At 40.6% G+C, this 20,933-nt stretch overlaps 1 protein-coding gene across 7 annotated transcripts in view; it reads left to right on the top strand.

Annotated features, from left to right (window-relative positions):
* The window catches only part of LRP1B (LDL receptor related protein 1B), a 765,918-nt gene that overhangs the window by 609,000 nt on the left and 135,985 nt on the right, over nt 1–20,933 (top strand). For all 7 annotated transcript variants that reach the window (XR_014001603.1, XM_081167487.1, XM_081167486.1 and 4 more), the window contains one exon: nt 6,235–6,384. Coding sequence is in view for 6 of the 7 variants with exons in the window: in XM_081167487.1 (XP_081023613.1) it covers nt 6,235–6,384 (150 nt within the window). In the remaining variant the exon portion in view is untranslated. The remainder of the gene's footprint in view (nt 1–6,234; nt 6,385–20,933) is intronic.

Genomic DNA, 20,933 nt, shown 5'->3' with positions numbered 1-20,933 from the left:
ACATGAATGATAAAAGAAACAGTGGCTCATTATTCACACAGAGATAAAAGGGTCAGCAACATTGAAATTTTAACCAAGACATAATCAGAGCATTTCTTGATTACGACATTTCAAATTGTACCCAGTGCAGACTAATACGTTGTTTTTTTTAACAATTCTTATCTGCATTATGCTGTCTGTTTTATGTGCAGGAGGTAGAATAAAATCATGAAATCTAAGTTGGGAAGGTGAAAAGTGAGCTTAGTAGTAGTGTGGGATGGGAATGGGATACTCTAGAGGATTACTGCAGGGGAATGGTAGGGGTTTGGCTAGCAAGTTAGTGTTTTTAATAAGATATTAATGTTTATTGCAAGAGTATGTAGCGCACAAGCTTATGCAGTTAAATAATAATAATAATAATAATAATAATAATAATAATAATAATAATAATAATAATTTAATATTTATACCCCACTCATCTGGCTGGGTTTCCCCAGCCATTCTGGGCGGCTTCCAACAAAATATTAAAAATACATTAAAACATCAGTCATTAAAAACTTCCCTAAACAGAGCTGCCTTCAGATGTCTTCTAAATGTCAGATAGTTTTTATTTCTTTGACATTTGGTGGGAGGGCGTTCCACAGGGCGGGTGCCACTACCAAGAAGACCTTCTGCCTGGTTCCCTGTAACTTCGCTTCTCGCAGTGTGAGAACCACCAGAAGGCCCTCAGTGCTGGACCTCAGTGCCCTGACTGGATGATGGGGGTGGAGACGCTCCTTCAGGTATACTTTAATATAGCATTGTCTCTTTAAATAGGAATCTACTTTGCTAACTTGTTACTTAAATACCGCTTATTTAATGCTACTATTACTACACCAAGACAGTTTTGTGGAACCTTTTAAAAACTTTTTCCAGATTGCCCTTCTATTTACTCCACCCAGCTAAGCCTCATGAACACTGTCACTGCGGTCTTTCATTGAAGTCTCTGTTTCAACTCCTATTGACCTATTGAAGCACATGTCTGGTTTTGCTATCCTGGAATCTTCCTCTGGCTCTCTTACCAAACACCACAGCCTAGCATTGCATGTTCAGACCCAGAGACCTCCCCCTTAAATAAAGACATATTTGACTCAAATTTAGGTTTGGTTTTTGGCAGAATTTAGGCCACAACTTTATTGATTACAGAAAAGTGAGTGGTTGCATAGGCTCTGGTTTGACTACACCCTTGCAGGTAGCGCTGACCCAGAGCTCTATCATAGGTCAGCTAAGGGTGAACACCTGAGGCAGGTGAAAAGCCTGGGAGCAGACTCTGTTCACTCCCCAGATGCTCCCCTGGACTCAGGCACAGGCACAACCCTGTTTCAGGGGTTGACCAAACCAAGTTGAGTCCCTGCATTCCTTTAACGGAATACCCTTCACATAGGGATGGCAAGACCGTTCTCCCATCCCTATCACCTGAACCAGTGCCTATCCGCAACCTTACAAGTTGTGTTGATTTGCTACACGGCAGGTGAAACCCAAATGGCAACAGCCAACCAGCCAAGTGGGGGAAATTCCTGCCGTGCCCCTGCGATTGACCTTGCTATGACAGATGACACAAGACGGCATAGCAAGTTCAATTGCAAAAGGCCCTAAAATTAAGGAGAGGTGGGCGGGTGTTCCGATGCACGAGCCAAAAGAGGAAGCTCTGGGATACGTGCATGGGTTTATATGGGTCCCTTGATCCGTTTAGACTGCACCCCATTGGCCAGATTACACCCTGCAACGAGGGACCTACCACTTGGGTGTTGTGGCTATCCAGTAGACCCATCCACAACCAAGAGGTCAGTCTCCAAGTCTCACCGCAACATGTGCCCTCTCTTAGGGAGGACACAATTTCCCAGCTGCCTATCACTCCTTGTCCCTCAGCACCATAGATAGGTTCTCCTCTCCTCTCTTCAGCTTAAAACAAGTAATTTAGTTACCTCCAGCTCTGGATTTAGGGCAGTGCAGGTGCACAGGGCACCGAGCCAAAGGTGTGCATTATTATTATTATTATTATTATTATTATTATTATTATTATTATTATTATTATTATTACTACTACTACTACTACTACTACTCTATATTTATGTGTACCTACTGAGAAAATTTGGGATGCAGGTGGCACTGTGGGTTAAATCACAGAGCCTAGGACTTGCCAATCAGAAGGTCAGCGCTTCGAATCCCCGCAACGGGGTGAGCTCCCATTGCTCGGTCCCTGCTCCTGCCCACCTAGCAGTTCGAAAGCACGTCAAAGTGCAAGTAGATAAATAGGTACCGCTCCAGCGGGAAGGTAAACAGCGTTTCCGTGCACTGCTCTGGTTCGCCAGAAGCGGCTTAGTCATGCTGGCCACATGACCCGGAAGCTGTATGCCAGCTCCCTCGGCCAATAAAGTGAGATGAGCGCCACAACCCCAGAATTGGCCACGACTGGACCTAATGGTCAGGGGTCCCTTTACCTTTTTACTGAGAAAATTCATTAAAAAGCAACTGTACCAAAAGGAATTATTGTGAAAATGAGGAATATTTAGGGGGGGGGGAATCCAAATTTTGTTCTCATTCAGGGTGCCATATTACCCCAGCAAGTTTTGGGGCCACCAAGCCACTCTGCCTTCCTTTCAGGCCTTTGTTTTCCTCCCTCCTTTTCCTCTGCTGTCTTCTTCTTTTGGCTACCTACCAGGAACACCAAGCAGCAACCAACACTGACTGACCTCTGTCTGACTAGCACCCAGACTTATGTTCACTTCTTCTGGCCAGTCTAGACAAGCCCTAGCCAATCACTGTGCCTAACTAAGAATTCTAAACCTGCAACCGCCAATCAGAATATGCACACCTTTGTTCCTTCTTTTGCATACTGGCAATTCTATCTCCAACCTCCAACTGTCCCCAGGGACAGTTAAACCGACTTCCATCTGACCAGACAGAAGACTTCACCCACCAAGCACATTGCAATACAGTAACAGAATACATTACACAATACCCATTAAAACACAGTTTTGAATAAACAGGATTTCTTCGCAGGTTCATAAATGGACTATGATCCTATGTCAGCCTTGGTAATGCACTGATTAGTCACATCCTGGTTAGTCTATGTGGGGCTGCCTTTTAAGACAGTTTAAAAACTCGAACAGATTCAGAATGCTGCCACTTGGTTGCTGCTGGCTGTTAGGAAACCAGAGTACATATGATACTAATACTGTATCAGATGCACTGGTTACAAAATCAAGTAGATCTGTATTATCTGGCAGTTCTGAAATGCAAGAATGAAATCTGCCCAAGGTGTATTACACCATCAGCAGTTACATTGCTCTGTTCCATATATTTTACTTATTCTGTATGGAGTTAAATACCACGGGGATAGGGTTCTAAAATAGTTTTCTTTAATGTCATCCAATATTAATCTTGGCAAGATCTTTATCTGCATTCAGTTCGGTTCTATGCCTAAATCCTGGCGTAAATATTTCCTTACCCACTTGCTCATAAATGTTCCTGGTGTATTAGAGTTGTGACTTTGAGGTGCTGTGGGTAGGTTGCTTCTGTGTCCAGTAAACTGGAAGATTTTCAGTTCTTGATGGGGTTGCATTTCCCTTAAAGGATCAATTACATATTTTGGGGATCCCCCTGGATCCAGTCTTGTCACTTAAGGCCCTGGTGGCTTCTATGGCTAGGAGTGACTATTTTTATCTCCTGTGGGCTCAACAGCTATGACCATTCATAGATTAGGGTAACCTCAGCAATCAATGTAGTAACCCTGGACCACTATAGCTTCAGTAATCCTTGCCCCTGAAACATTACAATCAATTGGTCTGCTATGATGCATTCTACATAGGACTACCCTTGAAAATGGTGGGCAAGCTATATTTGGTACAGAATGTTTTTGCTATGATTTTAAGTGGGTAACAAAAAGCAAGATCCAAAAGGAGCTGCTTGAAAGAGCAGCATAGAATGCTTGTTACCTTGCCCTATTGTACGAAGATGAGCTTTCTAATAGTGTTAGTAAAGCCACAAAATCCAGAATTGTAAAGAAACAATAATTTATTTAATATGAAATCTTTCTTTTATTAGAGTTCACTGGATTGATTTTTGCTTTGAGAAAGAAAGTGTTCAATAATTGAGTGGTTTATGTTTTTTCTTGTTGGTTTTTAAAATCTTACTTACTTTCCCAGACCTTATAATCATAAGCAAATTTTGAAATACAAGTGCATCATAATCTTGTCAGAACACCCATCTTGCATTCTATGAGTGAGTACTGGTACTGAGTGAATAATTGCAGCCTTCAGGCAGTTTCGGCTGAATGAATTTTGCTGCTCTTAAATAAAAATAAAAATTCAAAGCTAATCCATTGTTTAATATTCCTAATTTAGATTTATTGCTTGATTTCAGAAGTATTAAGAGCAAAAGCTTTATTCATTAATTAAATGAACTCATTAATTAGAAGTATGTGGTTGGAGTCATTAATTAAAAGTATTTTCCAGTTTATATTTCCCTTTCCTGTTGTGAGTCCCCCTGCCCCCGTAAAATCTGTTTTCAAATAAACATGTATTTTCCCTCACACATCTCAATCTTCCACTATGTATGTTTCTTACACTGTGCACTCTTTATGATATAGAGTGACCGTATGGTGCATAGACTGCAAAAATACTGGCATAGACCAAAATTCTGTGGCAATAAAAATGAAGTTATTTAACATAATACCACAAATTCAAAGTAATCAATTTCATATATCTTTGCTTTTTTGAAATAAGTTATTTTATGGATAGGGTCCAGAGTTCTCATGAGCAGGACTGTGGCCATAGGCCAATTCCATGGTAGGAAGAAGGGGTCAGTTTTCGCCCATTCTTTCTCCCCTACAGTTTCCTGAAAATGTGCCTCCATGAAGATGAATCAGTGTAGTCTATGGCACACAGGTCTACAAGGGGTGATCCTCCTTCCCCTTACTACTGCACTGAGCCTCCACTGAATGTCAGTCTCTGGAGCCCTTCCATTCACAGAAGGGACAAGCACCCATTACCTGCTAGCAGTGGAGAAGAGTAAGGAGCTATCCTTTGGTAGTCCTACGATGGCAGTATTGCTAAGCCTCCATCTGACTGACTGACCCGTAATGAATTTCCCACATGTTTCTGATCTGGTTGTCAAGGAAGGGAGGAAGGAAAGAATTTTTTTCCCCCCATGCTCTGTGCTTGTGTGAGACAAATGTAGAACTGAGAAGAACCTTATACACCAGCCTTCACAAACTTGGCACCCTCCCAGTATTTTAGATTACAACTCTTATCAGCTCTAGCCAGCATCAAAACATCTGGGAGAGCACCCATATAGTGAAGGCTGCTATACAGAATGCTTGCATAGTACTATCAGGTTCTTATCCTAAAGTGTAATTATACTGCTTCTGTCAAAATATGCTTTTATATCATGTTTTCTATAAACCTGCGGCCTGCTTAGTATTCCACTCTCCATTCCCCCTCCTAAAAATGCTAATCTAGAACACAGCAACAGTAATTAATACTAAGCAATCCTATTAAGTACCTTTTCTAGAAATAATTGTATGGTGACCATGTGTTTTCTCAGAACAGTAGACAACATATTATGACACTCTACCCCAGTCTCAGAGCGATACAAGATTCCAGGGGTTCTAGGCGATCACCCTGGGTTCCTGTTTCCTTTTAGAAATGTGGCACAGCAGAGACTGTGGTGTCTTTAAGATATATGATTCACAGCATCAACACCCCATACGGTCTTTCTTTCTCCCATAGCCATAGCCTTGGATTCAAGCAGAAATCAGCCATGGATCTCTGTCTCTTTGCCTTTCCATCCTGCAGCTTTTTGCATCCAGCTTCTAGCTCATATAACTCCTCTCAACTATGGCTTTATCTGTTGAGGGAGGGGGCTCGACCCACTTGCCATCTAGCACGAGCCCTTTGATACTTTGTTGTTTCAATTAGCTATTAGCATTTGTTGGATCCAGGAATTAGAAGTGTCTGGCATTCAGTTTGGCACCTCAAGCCTTGATTAAATTCTAATACTTAAAAGGATCCAGGAATTTAGAGGTCTAGCACTCATAAACTCACAACACTATTCAGCCAAATGAAAACTTAGCTTGCTGTTTGCCACAAACAGTTCTTTACTTTTTAGATGACTTAAAATTTGTGGATAAATTTTGCTATTGTGTAAGCAATAAAAAAAATGCATAAGTTTTAAATTGTTTCAAATATGCTTCATTTATTGTATTTTTTTCAGGTTTATCTATAGATTATGCAGAAAACAGGCTTTATTGGATCAGTTCAGGAAATGGAACCATAAACCGATGCAATTTAGATGGTGGCAGTTTTGAAGTAATAGACTCAATGAAAGAAGAACTAACGAAAGCTACAGCCTTAACCATTATGGGTAAGTAAACAGCTAAATAAGCATGTTTGATATTCAGCATTTCATTTTCCTGTCAGCCTTTCAAAGTAACTCCCACGTTGCTCTGAAAGTACTTTCTTAGTATAATTTTTTGAAGTTAGCCTCTTTTGTTTTAATTTTTTGGTTTAAACTATTGTTTCATGGATAAATTTCCATTGAGCTATAGTATAGAAATCTTCTTTTAAACTAGATGGTTTTAGAAACTTTGGAAGTCAGGTGATTTGGGGAGTGCATTATTTTTATCCATGGGAGTCTCTCTGCTCCATAGTGAATATAACATTATCAGTTACAGCCCCTTTTCCATTTTTGTAACAGACCTTTCCATACCTCCTTTTTTGGTATTGTGGAATATGCAGCTTTTAGTATTTAGCTGTGCAAGTAAGTCAGGGCTGCTATTAAAAAACCAAGATCACTTTCTAGAATTGCTAGTTTAGGACTGGTACAGGTATACCATGCCTCATCCATTAAGGACAGGGACCAGAGGTGGAAGAACCTAGGACAGTTCAGTCGGTAGAGCATTACACTCTTAAACTTAGGTCTGTGGGTTCAAACTCCACATTGGGCAAAATATCCCTGCATTGTAGGGGGTTGGACTAGATGACCCTCATGGTCTTTTCCAATGCTAGCATTCTATGATTCTTGCAAATTGCTTGATATAAATACTGCTCTGAACAAAACTGAGGGCAGATCTACATTCATGTTTATTGCTAAAAAAAAAAGTTAAGGAATGGTTCTGATAACCATATAGCCCTATGATGTTCTTTTTAATAATGTGTTTTTAAAATGTGACACCAGAGCGCTCTGCAGAGCAACTACCGGTAGCTATCATAAACTAGGTAGACCTTGTGGAAAGGAAGCCAAAGGAAACCGAATGGGACTTTTTCTGTCTTGATCTTTTAGAATGATATTTCTAATACTGTTCTAATAATGTTTAAATGGTGAGTGTAGATCCAGCCCCAGAAACACAGACACCCCACCACACAAGCACACAAATTTTTAAACAAGTAATAACAAGTTTTGGGGTTGTTGTTTTTTTGTTATTAAGGAGGAGACTATAGCACCATGGTATGCTTCAAATGAATTTCAAATCCTCATTACGAATCCTGGCGATGTGGCACCCTTGTTAGTAACCATGGCTTTAGCTGGTGTAGCCACATGATAAATTGCTGCTGGTTCACTGGAGGTGCTGCAGGCATTTCTTAAAGCTCAGAAGAGCGGGTAGCCCACTGCTTGATATCTGTAGTTCAAGGTAAATCCTTAGGATTTGCAGGGCTTGGCTTGGTGAGGGATCTGGTGCTGGTAGGTCTGTGTTGGATGGACCAGGGAGTAGGTCCATTTCCTTAGAGCTGCTGCTTTTCAGGGACTCTGAATACAAGGACTCTGCATGTGCGGCTGTGACAGGGACAAAGGATGTTCTGAACATTGTGCAACTTTCCTACCTCATCTTCTGTAGGAGAATGCAGGATAGCTGGCTGCTGGGTTTGTAGCAAGTCTGGTTTGGGGGCATGTTGGTGTCAGGGGTGTCAGTGGTTCGCCTCATTGCCTGTTCTGCACTTTGGGAGTGGAAATAAACAAGTCAGGGATGGTAATTTAATTGGACTGGTTAGGCAATAACTAGGTGTCACAGCTGCAGATACAGTAAAGGAGGGTCAAACTGACATAATTTTTAAACAAAAGGTTTTGTAGCTTGGGCATTTATATCTAATGCGAAGACCCATGCAGTTATTTATAGCAATTAGTAATGAAGTATGTATAATTTGTGGTGCTTTGGCCAGTAAAATTGGTGCTTCTGAGGAGTAATCACATGTGACATATTATTTTAACCCCACCTGCATCTTACAATGTAATACTCTGTAGTATCTGGAATTGACAATGACCAGCAGTATTGGAGCGGATTTAAAAACAACAACAGGAAAGGATCCATTACTCTTATTAAGAATAACTATGTGTGCTTTTGTATGGCATTGCAGTGATCCACTGATGAAACCAATCTGCCTTATGAGATTTATTCATACAGAGTTAGAGGTCTGAGCCAAGTTTATCTTTTGTTTTCTGTTATTCATGGAGTTTGAGGAACTGTAGAATGCTGCTTAGACTAAATCAGGCTTCCTCAACCTCAGCCCTCCAGATGTTTTGAGACTACAATTCCCATCATTCCTGAACACTGGTCCTGCTAACTAGGGATCATGGGAGTTGTAGGCCAAAAACATCTGGAGGGCTGAGGTTGAGGAAGCCAGTTCCCTGTATCCACAAGGCAACTCTCCTCATGTGCTGCAACTGAAAATGACATAGCCATGTCGTGTTCTTCATTGTACTATGAAGGACCCTGTATCATGATGTCATCACATAGCACATTTTCCCAGCTCTAATGTAGCTTACTGGCAACCACTGACAGGATTAGGAAAACAATGAGGTGATGTCACAACATCATAGTGTAAGTGATCCTTCGCATTACAGGAGAGATGGGGAAAGGGATCATGAGGATATACTTGTTAATCTCAAGTGCAACGGGTTGTGCTTCCCTGACTGGAGCTGACAGACAGGGCAGTAAAAGCAAATCACTATTTTTTTAGTTAGTTAAAAATGTGAAACTGGAAATGTTCAGAGTTTGGGTATTTGGTTTTAATCAGGGTTGTCAAACTGTGATCTGTTGCCTAGTCAGTGTTTCCAGACTGTGCTCTACTACTTACTCCAACTGCTAATATTGCCAGCCTCAGAGGTGGTGGTGGTAGGGGGAGAGTCTGTTGTTGCTGTGTTTAGTTTCTTCTGCCTGCATCAGTGAGGGTGTGTTTTAATTTTGGGGGAGCAGAGAACTCAAACAGGCAGTGCTGCTGGTGCCAACTACCAGACTCTGCCTGCACCACTACCAGACCCATTTGGTTTTCCAGCACTATGGGCACATATGAGCCTGATGTTGGCACTGCCAAAGAAGCAGGATCAAAAACTGAACTATTTTAAATTAATAATGATTAATACTTGTTGTCATGGGAGCTGGAAATGCTTTTAAAACTTAGGGTATTTTTTCAAGTTTTAAGAAACAATTCTGCAGCAATTCACAATGCCTGGCTCTATGAGAAGGAGGGTTCCTTTGGCTCTTGTTGAGAGCCCAAGTGCCTAGGGAGCTGTTGGTGAAGAATGTGTATGTGTTTGAGGAGGAGGATAGACAGCTATGCCTCTGTAAGAAGTAGGATTGGTGGTGGCTGGGGATCCCTGGATTGAAGACCCCTTGATGTTTGGCACTGGCCCTGCAAATTGTGATGGGTACTCCGATGGTGTTTGTGCAGGGGGAATGGTCTCAAGTTCCATTGTCAGCATTACCAGTTAAAGAGCATAAATGGTAGGAGGACTGCATGCCAGAAACGTAGTTGCCAGACAGAATAGGGCAGCACTGTGCTAGGCAAATTAATGGCTCAACTAAGTCTAAGCAGCTAATTAAATTCATATTCCCCCAATAGATGTTTCAGTAGCTACCGTTTCTGTCGCTTACTAAGTCAAATGGTGAAACTGCATCTACATATTCAGAAGTGCCCACTTAGCCCTTAAAATTATTGTGCATTCTGCTGCCCATTTTTTTGTAAGGAGAACAGCCTCCCCTCATGCACCCTTTGCCCAAATCAAACTCCTCTTCCCAGATGCTTGGAAGCTGTGGCTGGATGGCTGCGTGGGAGCTGGTTGAAGTTAAATCCTTTGAAGACGCAGGTCCTCTGGCTGGGTCGGGGCAACATGGGGTTGGGCGGCCAACTCCCATCTCTTGAGGAAGCTCATTTAGTGCCAGCGCCTTCTGTCAAGAGCTTGGGTGTAACCTTAGACGCCTCCCTTTCCATGGAGGCACAGGCTGCAACCACAGCAAAGGTGGCATTTGTCAGTATCTCGGCCGCAGTCAGAGGTAACTGGCCTCACACTCCAGGCAATCGGCTGAGATACTTGTTGACCTTCCTGTCTGCGTCTCCCGGCAGGGCACAGGCAAGGCCATAAATCGGCGATTCTCCTCAAACGTGAGGAGAACACACCCTCCTCCTCTCCCTCCCTGCATTCCCCAGGGAGGGGAAAAGAGTCAGACAGGAGTCCTATTTACATGCTTTTATTCCTGTCATTCAGCAGTACAGAGAAACGTGACTGCACTCTCCAGACTCCGGCAGTAGAGTCACAGCTCCACCCCTGTACTTCCAGTACAGGTCACATGACACTCTGAGCTAACATCCGGTGCTCAGAACAGTAAATAGACTGTGCCTTTGCTCCCACGGTACAGTCCCAGACACCAACATCCTGTTTGGCTTTCCAGCCACCTGCAGCTGGCTTTTGCATTGCTGCTTTTTCCTGACAGCATTTTGGTCTGTTGGTCCCTTACCTTTCTCGCCCTGATCTGGCCACAGTGATCCATGTGACGGTCACCTCCAGGCTTGATTATTGTAACTCACTCTACATTGGGATGCCCTTGAAGCTGACCCAGAAACCCCGGCGGGTGCAGAATGCCGCAGCGAGGCTTCTTACGGGGTCCTTGCCGCAGGATCACCATTCATCCAATGCTTTACTGGCTCCCAGTGGAGTACAGGGTCAGGTTAAAGGTGCTGGTTTTGACCTTTAAAGCCCTACATGGCCTAGGATCCATGTACCTATGGGACCGCCTCTCCTGGTATGCCCCGCGGAGGACCTTAAGGTCCACAAATGACAACACCTTGGAGGTTCCAAGTCGCAAAGTGGTTAGATTGGTCTCAACTAGGGCCAGGGCCTTTTCAGTACTGGCCCCAACTTGGTGGAACGTTCTGTCACAAGAGACTAGGGCCCTGCGGGACTTGTCATCTTTCCGCAGGGCCTGCAAGACTGTTCCACCTGGCCTTTGGTTTGGACTCAGTCTGACCCTTATGTTTTCCCTCCCCTTATGGTTTTGATCCGTGGGCTACTTTTAAAATGAGGCTGCATTTTAACCTTTATTTTAAATTCCCCCTCCTCCCCCCATTATGTTTTTATTGTAATTTTACTGGTGTTATCCGCCCTGAGCCTGGCTCTGGCCGGGGATGGCGGGGTATAAATAAAAATTATTATTATTATTATTATTATTATTATTATTATTATTATTATTATTATTATTATTAGATTTCCTGGAGAAAGATGGGGGCTAGCACTATCTTTAAGGGATTTTTCTTCTCACAAATATATCATCACTGAAGAACAATTAGCATGGCTTGCCCCTCTTTACCTGTTATGGGTGATCAGGAGTATCTATGGGGAGGGGCAGTATTGCAGATCTAGTCTCTTGGCAGCAGCATCACTTTTGCATGCAGGGCCAGTGTGGGGACAGGGCAGGAGAGCAGATGGCCTCTGTATGCAGAGAGGAAGACCCCAGCCCAGTTGGTGAAATCAGCAATGAGTGGAGATAGGATGATTCACTCTCTGTTTTTCCTGAGTCTTGGCAACAATGCTGCAAGGCCAGTGTTGATGCGCCCCTCTCATATGTGAGTCCTGGGGAAGTTCCCTTCAGTTCCACCCCCCCAACTAAAAAAAGCTCCACTTCAGACATTGCATTTGTTAGCAAGTAGCAATAAAGTTGAGAACCAACACCCTTCTTCCTTAGAAAGACCTTGATTTAGGCATTGATTTAGGCATTGATTTGGATTTTCTTAGACAATCTACATTTGGTGAACAGTGAGTCATTGTGAGGTGTGCAAAATCAATGCAGGTCACAGTGGATTTGCAAGGGGCAGGGGGGTCTTCTTTGGAGATGTTCTTTAGTCTTGTTCAAGCCCATCTCACTTGTGACTAAAAATTAACGTAAATATGTCAAACAAGCTTTCTGTTAGTTAAGTGATCAATATAATATATTTGAACAAATAAACTAGGTACATAATTGATAAAATATGATACTGACCGTGCAAATTAGAATTAAGTATTGTTATAGTAGTCAAACTTTCTGAAATGCACATATCAGCTGTGCACTTTTATATACTCTTATATAATGTAAAATTGTTTTCATTGTGTACCATGCTGATTTTAACAAAGATTTAATGGAAAGGTCCCCTGTTTTCCTCCATCTCATTTTCTGTGATAACCATGGCCGAAGGCAAAAAAGTTCCTTTCAAACTCTTCATGTTTGTTTTGTATATGCACCAGGATATGCATGCATCCTAGCAAAATTGTCATAGGATTTGATAACCAATAATTAAGACTGTAACTACTACATTAACATACATTTTTATTGAATACAAATGACAAATACTTTGAATACCTGAAGTGTTTTATTTATTTCACACAGTATAGAAATGTAGAAAGTTGTAGCTTACATTTTAAATTAACTGATGCATACACTTATATTATATTATATTATATTATATTATATTATATTATATTATACTTCCCCTAAACCAATATCCATCTACATACTCTTTAGCAATTCAATGAGTCTTGAACTGGTTATAACGACAGGCAATATTCACTATAACAAATGTTATAAACGGCAAACCCAGAAGTATATTTTTGGGTTTTTGCTGCATGCAAATGCGCAGAAGTGTTCTACCGCCGCTTGTGCGTGTGCAGAAGCAGTCCCTCCAGTTGTGGAAACCTCAGGATTCAACCGCAGCTCCAGAATGGATCCTGTCCACAACCAGGGGTACCACTGTACACCTAAATTTTCTAACTGCCACAATATTCTTAAGCACATTAGCAGTAATAAATGAAATATACCTGGGCAATTTGTCCAGTTTTAAGTACAGTATATGGTTGTCATCTCTTAAGGATTTAAACAATCATTAATGAAAATTAATACCCCATCGGAATCTGTATTCAAAGTATTGTTTCAACTCTTGAAGGAAAAGATGTATCACTAAGTACAGAAGTGTTACTGTATATATATTTGTGTGTGTGTGTGTGTCTGTGTATTTTTGTGTGCGCACTCTCATACACACAGGTATATATATACACACACACACCTCTATATCATTATAAACCAACTACAGTAATAAGTTTATAATTAGCTACTGGAAAACACTGTTGGCATAAATTGATTACATATTTTTAAATGTAAAATAATACTTAAAATATTAAAATAAAATAGTATGTGAATAGCACAGGTAGGTATTTTAATTTGATCTGTCTATTCTAATATTGATACACTTTAATATTATGCAGTTAATCAACTATTTAAGTGAAAACAAATGTTAGTGCTTAAGAATGTGTGAAGGACGCTTAAAAAGTATACAAGTTTTCTGCTTACATAGCACACTTGCTGCCTGTACATAATAGATGGAACTTAAACTGTGTTCTTCTGTGTTTTCTCCGTTCCAACTGAATGGGAACAAGCATTGCTCTTTAGCTTAAGGTTATGTATTTGGCAGGTGAGCATAGAAAATCTCCTTTTGAATAACTAGGCTCTTTTATTTCTTTACTTCTTTATTTTACATTGAAATGTCAAGTCTTCCTGGTTCCTCAAAATGTAGTTGATTGCCTAGCCTTTGTGTGACTGGAACTTTTAGTTCCTGAGCTTAGTCAAATTTACTAATGGTTTTCCCCAATATGATGAAATTACAACTTCTGCTGTAATTAAAGAATAGTTGTACAAAGGAAATGACATTGGCTCACAGTTAGATTTTAATGGGATTTATGCAGCCTAAGAAGGATTTTAGCCATTGTCACTGCAAAGATGAAAACAAGATAACAGCATGTGGCTATTTTTGAGAATTCTGTTTTGATTTTTTGAATTTTTTTTAATTGTATAGGTGCAGGAGACTGCAAAGAAGGCCAATACTCTAAGGGCTAGTGATGAGATAACCCTGTGCTGAATTGTCTTCTAATTCTAATGTCTGTTGTGAAAAAAATGATTCTGTGATCTGAGAACAAAGATAACAGGATTGTCTAATTACATGATTGGAATTAGCAGGAGAGGTAGGTGGACTAGAGACTATTTACTATTTATGCAAATAGCAACTATCTTAATTAGTAGTGCAATAGGCAGAAGAGCCTTACCATGACATGTTCCTTTGGGGTATGCTGAACTGAAGACATGTTGCTCAGATTGCACAGGGAAGCTCCCGGTTGCGGAGTTACCTGGTATAGGACTTGACAAGGAGCAAGAATTTTGTTAGGCCCATTAGTTGAACGGTACTGTGAATATTCCGCTTATTAATTGCATAGGGAGCTACTATTTGAACACTTCTTTGTATGATTGAAGTCGGAAGAGTCTGACTCCTGATTGCCTCACTTTTGCAATGCTAGAACAGTGAAGGGTATGGCTAACATCCTAAACAATATCTAGCAGTGATACTGACCGCTGCAAACATAGTCTCTCATTGCATGGATTTTGGGTTCCCATTACAACATTTATATATGGGTAGCCTAGGCATGCAATCAATCAATCAATCAATCAATCAATCAATCAGTCAATAAATACAGTACTGTGAGTTCTGATCAATCATAAATAATGTAGGAAGGGTGAAAGTGTTTGTTATAGTGAATAGAATTTGTCTTAGTACTGGAGACTCACAAGAGCTTCGCTGATAGAAGAGACAAACCACATTGGAATTGACCAAGCAGGGAGTCCTTGTTGAAAGTTTAGGTAACACCTTGTCTTAAATCAACAAAGCTGGAGTGAACAGCATAGGATAGTGTTGCCTAACTTTTTCTCAATTTGCATGTTGTTGTTCTATATCCATCTAACAGAACTGGGACAGGTTTGATGATCTGTCCCATAATTAGAAATTCTCTTTCATAGATCCATTGTTTTATTTAATGCTGTTGCTGTCCCCATCTTATGTCCATGCCAGTGGCTGTAAAAGCACATTCATTGTACCTCTTCAGAAACATTTACAATAATAATAATAATAATAATAATAATAATAATAATAATAATAATAATAATGTGTATAGAACAATCTTTCCACAGAATCATTGCTTTAGGAGATGCCATTATCATTTTATAAATTTATCATATTGCACAGGAAGTGGATACCATCACATTTGAACTTAATTAACCTGTAGATCTGTTTAAAGTGTTAGGGGGGAAATGCATTCATTATTACTGTGGTTCACTGAGGCATTCACAATGTATGCACAAAGCATCTGTATAGATTCTTAATAAACACTTTGAATTTCTATGCATTATGAGTAAGAAAAGAACGAGTCTAAGCCATTGGTATATATGAAATGACATGATACATATATTTGGGCTCCAATCCTATACCTACTTGCCGGGTGATAACCCCCATTGAACTCAATGACTGGGATCCTTTTGATGCCCTTATGCCTCTGACAGAAAAAGAGGGGAGGCATATTTTACTGATTCCCCCTCAACCCTGCATCCCCTGAAAACCAACTTCAATAATTGGGTGATTTTCCATAAGAGGGTGACATAGGGGGAGGGGGAAGACAAAATGACAATACTCTCCTCCCCTTTCAGCAGTAGACATGTCTGTTGGATCAAAAGGCCACCCCTTCCACGAGTGCAGCGGGAAATATTGCTGCGTAGACATGTTTAAGTTTGTTCTGTTAATCTTAGCTGCTTTGATTTTCTGTTAATCATAGCTGCTTTGCTTTTCTGTTCTCATGTTTGCTTGAAGAGTATTTTTTTAAAGTAAATTAATTATATGTAGATATGCCTGATTTACAAAATATCAAATATATATGGGATCAGCAGACCGCTTTATTGCACTATTGCAATATAGTGTCTTCTAAATTTAAAAAGCAATTGAAGAGGAATTAAAAGGGAATTGGCTTCAATAGGAGTGGGTGGGTGCCACTGATGTCCCCATAATGTCCTCGAGTTGTACTACAACAGGTCATTTGCAGGGGAGGGGCAGATTTGGCTGCCGAGAGCAGCTCTGTCACTCCCATGGTTGGCAGAGTTAGAATAAAGAAAGGGGGAGGGAATGGGAAGGACCGCTGCATCACCACCACCACGGATAAGCCCCCTGAAAATTATTTAAAAGAATTTTAACCCTTCAAGTCATACCTATTTTCAGGAGAGTGATTTTGGGCCCCTCCTAAAATTTGAGCCAAATGTTCTCATTTGTGAACTTTGGTTCAGCCCCAGAAATTACTTTTTTCTTGGTTGATTCAATAAAAGCACAAAAGTGGAGAGTGGGGAGGAGATGCAACCTTGGGGGAGGTTGTGTGTTTTGTGTGAGGCCCTGGAGAAAGGAGGCTGAGTATTATAGGTTGTTGGGCTATTGAGTTTTAAATTAATTAAAAGTGGAATTAGGGAACTGTTTAGACTTTGTTGTTCTCTGTGGAAAGCTGACCTAAGGCATTCTATGATGAAACATGACTCTATCCCCTTGGGGACATTAGCATATCACTAGGTAGACCCGGGTGAAGGCACTGACCTGATGTTCTGAGAGCATATTTTTGCAATGTTAATTAGTGATAAGGGCTTATTGGCTGTCATGCAATTCAGCAAACAATAAAGAAAGCTTCTAATAGCTAGGACTTGTGATGACAAATGACTTTGCTATTTGTTATTAATGACATGTGTTTGTTGCCTCATTACACGGCACTTAAGCAGATATGTCAAGAGGCAGCATCTTAATAAGACCTTATCAGACCTAAGCCTGCCATTTTGCACCTTTGGCCAGCAGAGGGATGCCTGCCCCACCCCCTGCAGACTGACTGGTTGAGAGCCCACAGTGGCTCAATCTGCTAGGGGAGCGGGGCTATAACGAGACCTGGGCTGACAAGGTCTCCTTTTTCGGGGGAATGGCTTTGGAGGGAGGCAAGGGCAAGGGCCGCCCCCATAACATCATATTCCCTGGGGGTAGCCTTGCCCATATTGTTTAAAATGTTTAAAGTTGTTTTAACTGCTTTTTAATGTGTGTGCGTGTTAATTGGGGGGTGCCTTTAATTAAGGGAGGTAGGATGTGCCTTGGAAGAGGGGAGCTGGGGAGAGCAGTGGAGGACTCCACTTGCAATGGTTCTGAGCAATGGGAGGTGTGGAGTGGGGCAGGCCTTGTAAGGGGCACACTGCCAACCAGATGCCTGTGTGAAACCCACAAGCAGGACCTGGGCACAAGAACACCCTCCCCTCCTGTGGTTTACAGCGAGTGATATTCAGAAGCATATTGCCTCTGACCGTGGCAGCACAGCATAGTTATGGTACTAAAGGTAAAGGTCCAGTCATGACCAACTCTGGGGTTGCGGCGCTCATCTTGCTTTACTGGCCGAGGGAGCCGGTGTACAGCTTCTGGGTCATGTGGCCAGCATGACTAAGCCACTTCTGGCGAACCAGAGCAGTGCATGGAAACGCCGTTTACTTTCCCGCCAGAGTGGTACCTATTTATCTACTTGCACTTTGAATTGCTTTTGAATTGCTAGGTTGGCAGGAGCAGGGAAAGGGCAGCGGGAGCTCACCCCATTGCGGGGATTCGAACCGCCAACCTTCTGATCGGCAAGTCCTAGGCTCTGTGGTTTAACCCACAGCGCCACCCATGTCCCTTCAGTTATGGTACTAGCTACCGATAAAATTATCTTCTGAGAATTTGTCTAACCCTTTCTTAGAAACCCATCTAAATTAGTGGCTGTTGCTCCCTGCTATAAGTTTACCTGTGTTCTGCGTGCTGAAGAACTGGATCTTTCAACATACAGCTTCACATGAGTTCTAGTGTCATGAGAGAGGGAGGAGGAAAAAAATTCTGTATCCACTTTCTCCATGCCATGCATCATATTATAAACTTCTGTCACGTCACCCTCTTACCTTTCCTCTAAACCAAAAAGCCATTCATGCTGAAATCTTTCCTCACAGGAGAATTGTTCCATCCCCTTGATTGTTTTCATTGCCCATTTCAAAATCTTTCTCCAACTCAAGAATATCCTTTTTGATATGAGACGACCAGAACTGTGCACATTATTCCAAATGCAGTTGCACCATAGATTTGTATAATTACATGCTGATAGAGGTAGTTTTATTTTCAGTTCCTTTACTAATGATCCCAAGTATGGAATTTGCCTTTTTCACAGCTGTCAGTTGATTATCATTCATATTTAGAATTCCTGTGTGAACCCTTCAATAACATACTGATGATACTGTGTTTTCTGATTGAAAATAATGAGCTTTTTTCAGCAAGAGAAAATATTAATTCAATTTACCTATTTTATTAATGTTTATTTAATGTATGCATTATTTAATTACATCCCACTTTTTGACCATATGATCTCTAAGGCAATTTATAACAATCAATTAATTTTTTAAAAAAATCTTAGACAATTACATAAAACAGAATATATATAAGTTATACAAAGCAGACCACAGTAAGAGAACAAAGGGTTTTATCCAACAAAGTCATCCTATTAGTGCAAGAACTTTTTTCCAGGAAGTATTTGCTTAAATACCGTATTTTTCTTTCCATAAGACGCACCTAGTTTTTGGAGGAGGAAAACAAGAAAAAAAATATTCTGAATCCCAGAAGCCAGAACAGCAAGAGGGATCACTGCGCAGTGAAAGCAGCAATCCCTCTTGCTGTTCTGGCTTCTGTGATAGCTGCGCAGCCTGCATTTGCTCCATAAGACACACACACATTTCCCCTTACTTTTTAGAAGGGAAAAAGTGAGTCTTATAGAGCAAAAAATACGGTACTTCCTGGTTCCTCCAGCCTTTCCTAGGAGATTTGAGGGGCATGAGGTATGAGGATAGGAGAGCGAAAGGAAGTCCCATTATAAAGGGGAAAGTCCACATTAACATGACAATCTCCCAAATGAACAGACAGGTAAAAATATGCACCCCCATACAAGATGCAACAGTCCATATGAGAAAGACATATTTTCCCATACATGTAAATTATGCAACAATACCTACAAGTATTGACCTACGGTCAATCCAGGATAGCAAAATCCACTTCCTTCACATGTGTGTCCTGGACCCTTTTTTATTCTAGGCTTTTAAAAATGTTTGGGCTTTTTAATAAGAACTAAGAAATTAGTCCTAAGCCTGTGATCCTATGCACATTTACCAGGGAACTCAATTGTTCTTACTTAAAGAGTATGTATGTATAAGTGTGTGCTGTAAAGGACTTTTACACTGTGGTTTTGGGGTGTTTTTTAATAATAATAATAATAATACTGCTTTTAACTGCATTTGGTTGCATTTTTGTAATGATAGAGTTTTATCATTTTATTTGTAAACTGCCCGGAAACCTGATCTTGAAGTTTGTGGTAGAAATTATTTAGTAAGATAAATAAATACATGGTGAGAAAGTAGGTGCCTGAGTCATAGTTTTGGTGGTGAACTTATTTGATTGTCTGGCATTTGCCTTCATAAAGAGTTCCCCTTTCAAAAAACGAAAAAGCAACAGCAGTAGACATGTCCTCTAAAGTCTCTGCTCCTTCTTGCTTTTCCCCTTACCAGCCATTTTACAAGCACAAGTTGTCATAGGTTGCTGGGACTGGTCTCATAACTCCCAGGAAATAGTTCTGGAGCCATTGATAGTGCTGGCCTGCTCTGTGTTTTTAAAAGGCAACTTGCATGATGATTCTGTATAATATACCAGCTTTTGAGCCGCACTTGTCCAGTTACAATGATTTTCAACAGCAGATGGGACTATTTGTTTATTTAAAGTTTAGTTTTTATTGAGTATAGATTGTACATATACATATATTCTTGAGGAATTACAAAATAATTCCTTAAATTAATACATTATACATCTACCCATACAAATCTTTTCCCACCCGTGACTTCCTACCACCTCACTGCGGCTTTCCTTTTGCATTTTTTCCCCCTCACTGTGTCATTTTGTTTTAAGTCTCCCAATTCTTTCTCTTTCAATAATACTCTTTACAAGATTTAGTCAAAACAGGATATAGTTTGAAAACAATGCGGTTTTTTCATGTAATCTCTTACACACAGCCAGTCTTTTGGGGCTTTTTGAGTGGGTTGGCTATATTTTAATGCTGGAGCTAGGGGGTGAACCTCCACTTCTGCTGAGAGCCTGGTACCCAGTGTTATAATATAATGCCTTTCTTCTAGACATAATAGACAAATTTGGTCCCTTAGAGTTCCTGGAATAGTTTTGATTCTGAACAAAAAAACCACCAAAACTGTTTCCGGAACTCTAAGGTATGGTATTTTGCTTCGTATTTCTAGCTGTGGTGCTGCTCATACAGCATCATGCATTGCGCTTAATTAAACAGTATTACCGGTACTTTCTAATTGTTATTTATCTTAATTATTATTAATAGGGTGACAGAGAATTGTAAAAAAAAAAAAGAGGCTTTAGGTATTTGACAAATCTTTGCCATTTTTAACACTGTAACGTTATAGAACTGTCATTGTCCATAGGTCTTATTTTAATGCATTGGATGGGTGGTATTGTTTTTTGCTATTTGGCTATGTATTTTGTGGGTTTTTTGGTGTGTTTATGTTGTAAACTGCTTTGTGATCTTCGGATGAAGGGTGGTATATCAAATAAATAAATCCAACCACCCACATGATATTATTTATTGTTCATTAAAAATGCTTAGGTGCCAAGAGAGGCATTTTTAAAAATAAAATAATATATTAAAAACATTTTACTTCATAAATAACTAAGACATCATATGGGAATCTATTTTTATATGAA

Source organism: Podarcis bocagei, assembly GCF_964188305.1.
Source record: "Podarcis bocagei genome assembly, chromosome: 1".
NCBI lineage: Eukaryota > Metazoa > Chordata > Lepidosauria > Squamata > Lacertidae > Podarcis > Podarcis bocagei.
The sequence above is the reverse complement of the archived record's forward strand: the minus strand, read 5'-3'. Positions and strand labels throughout refer to the sequence as shown.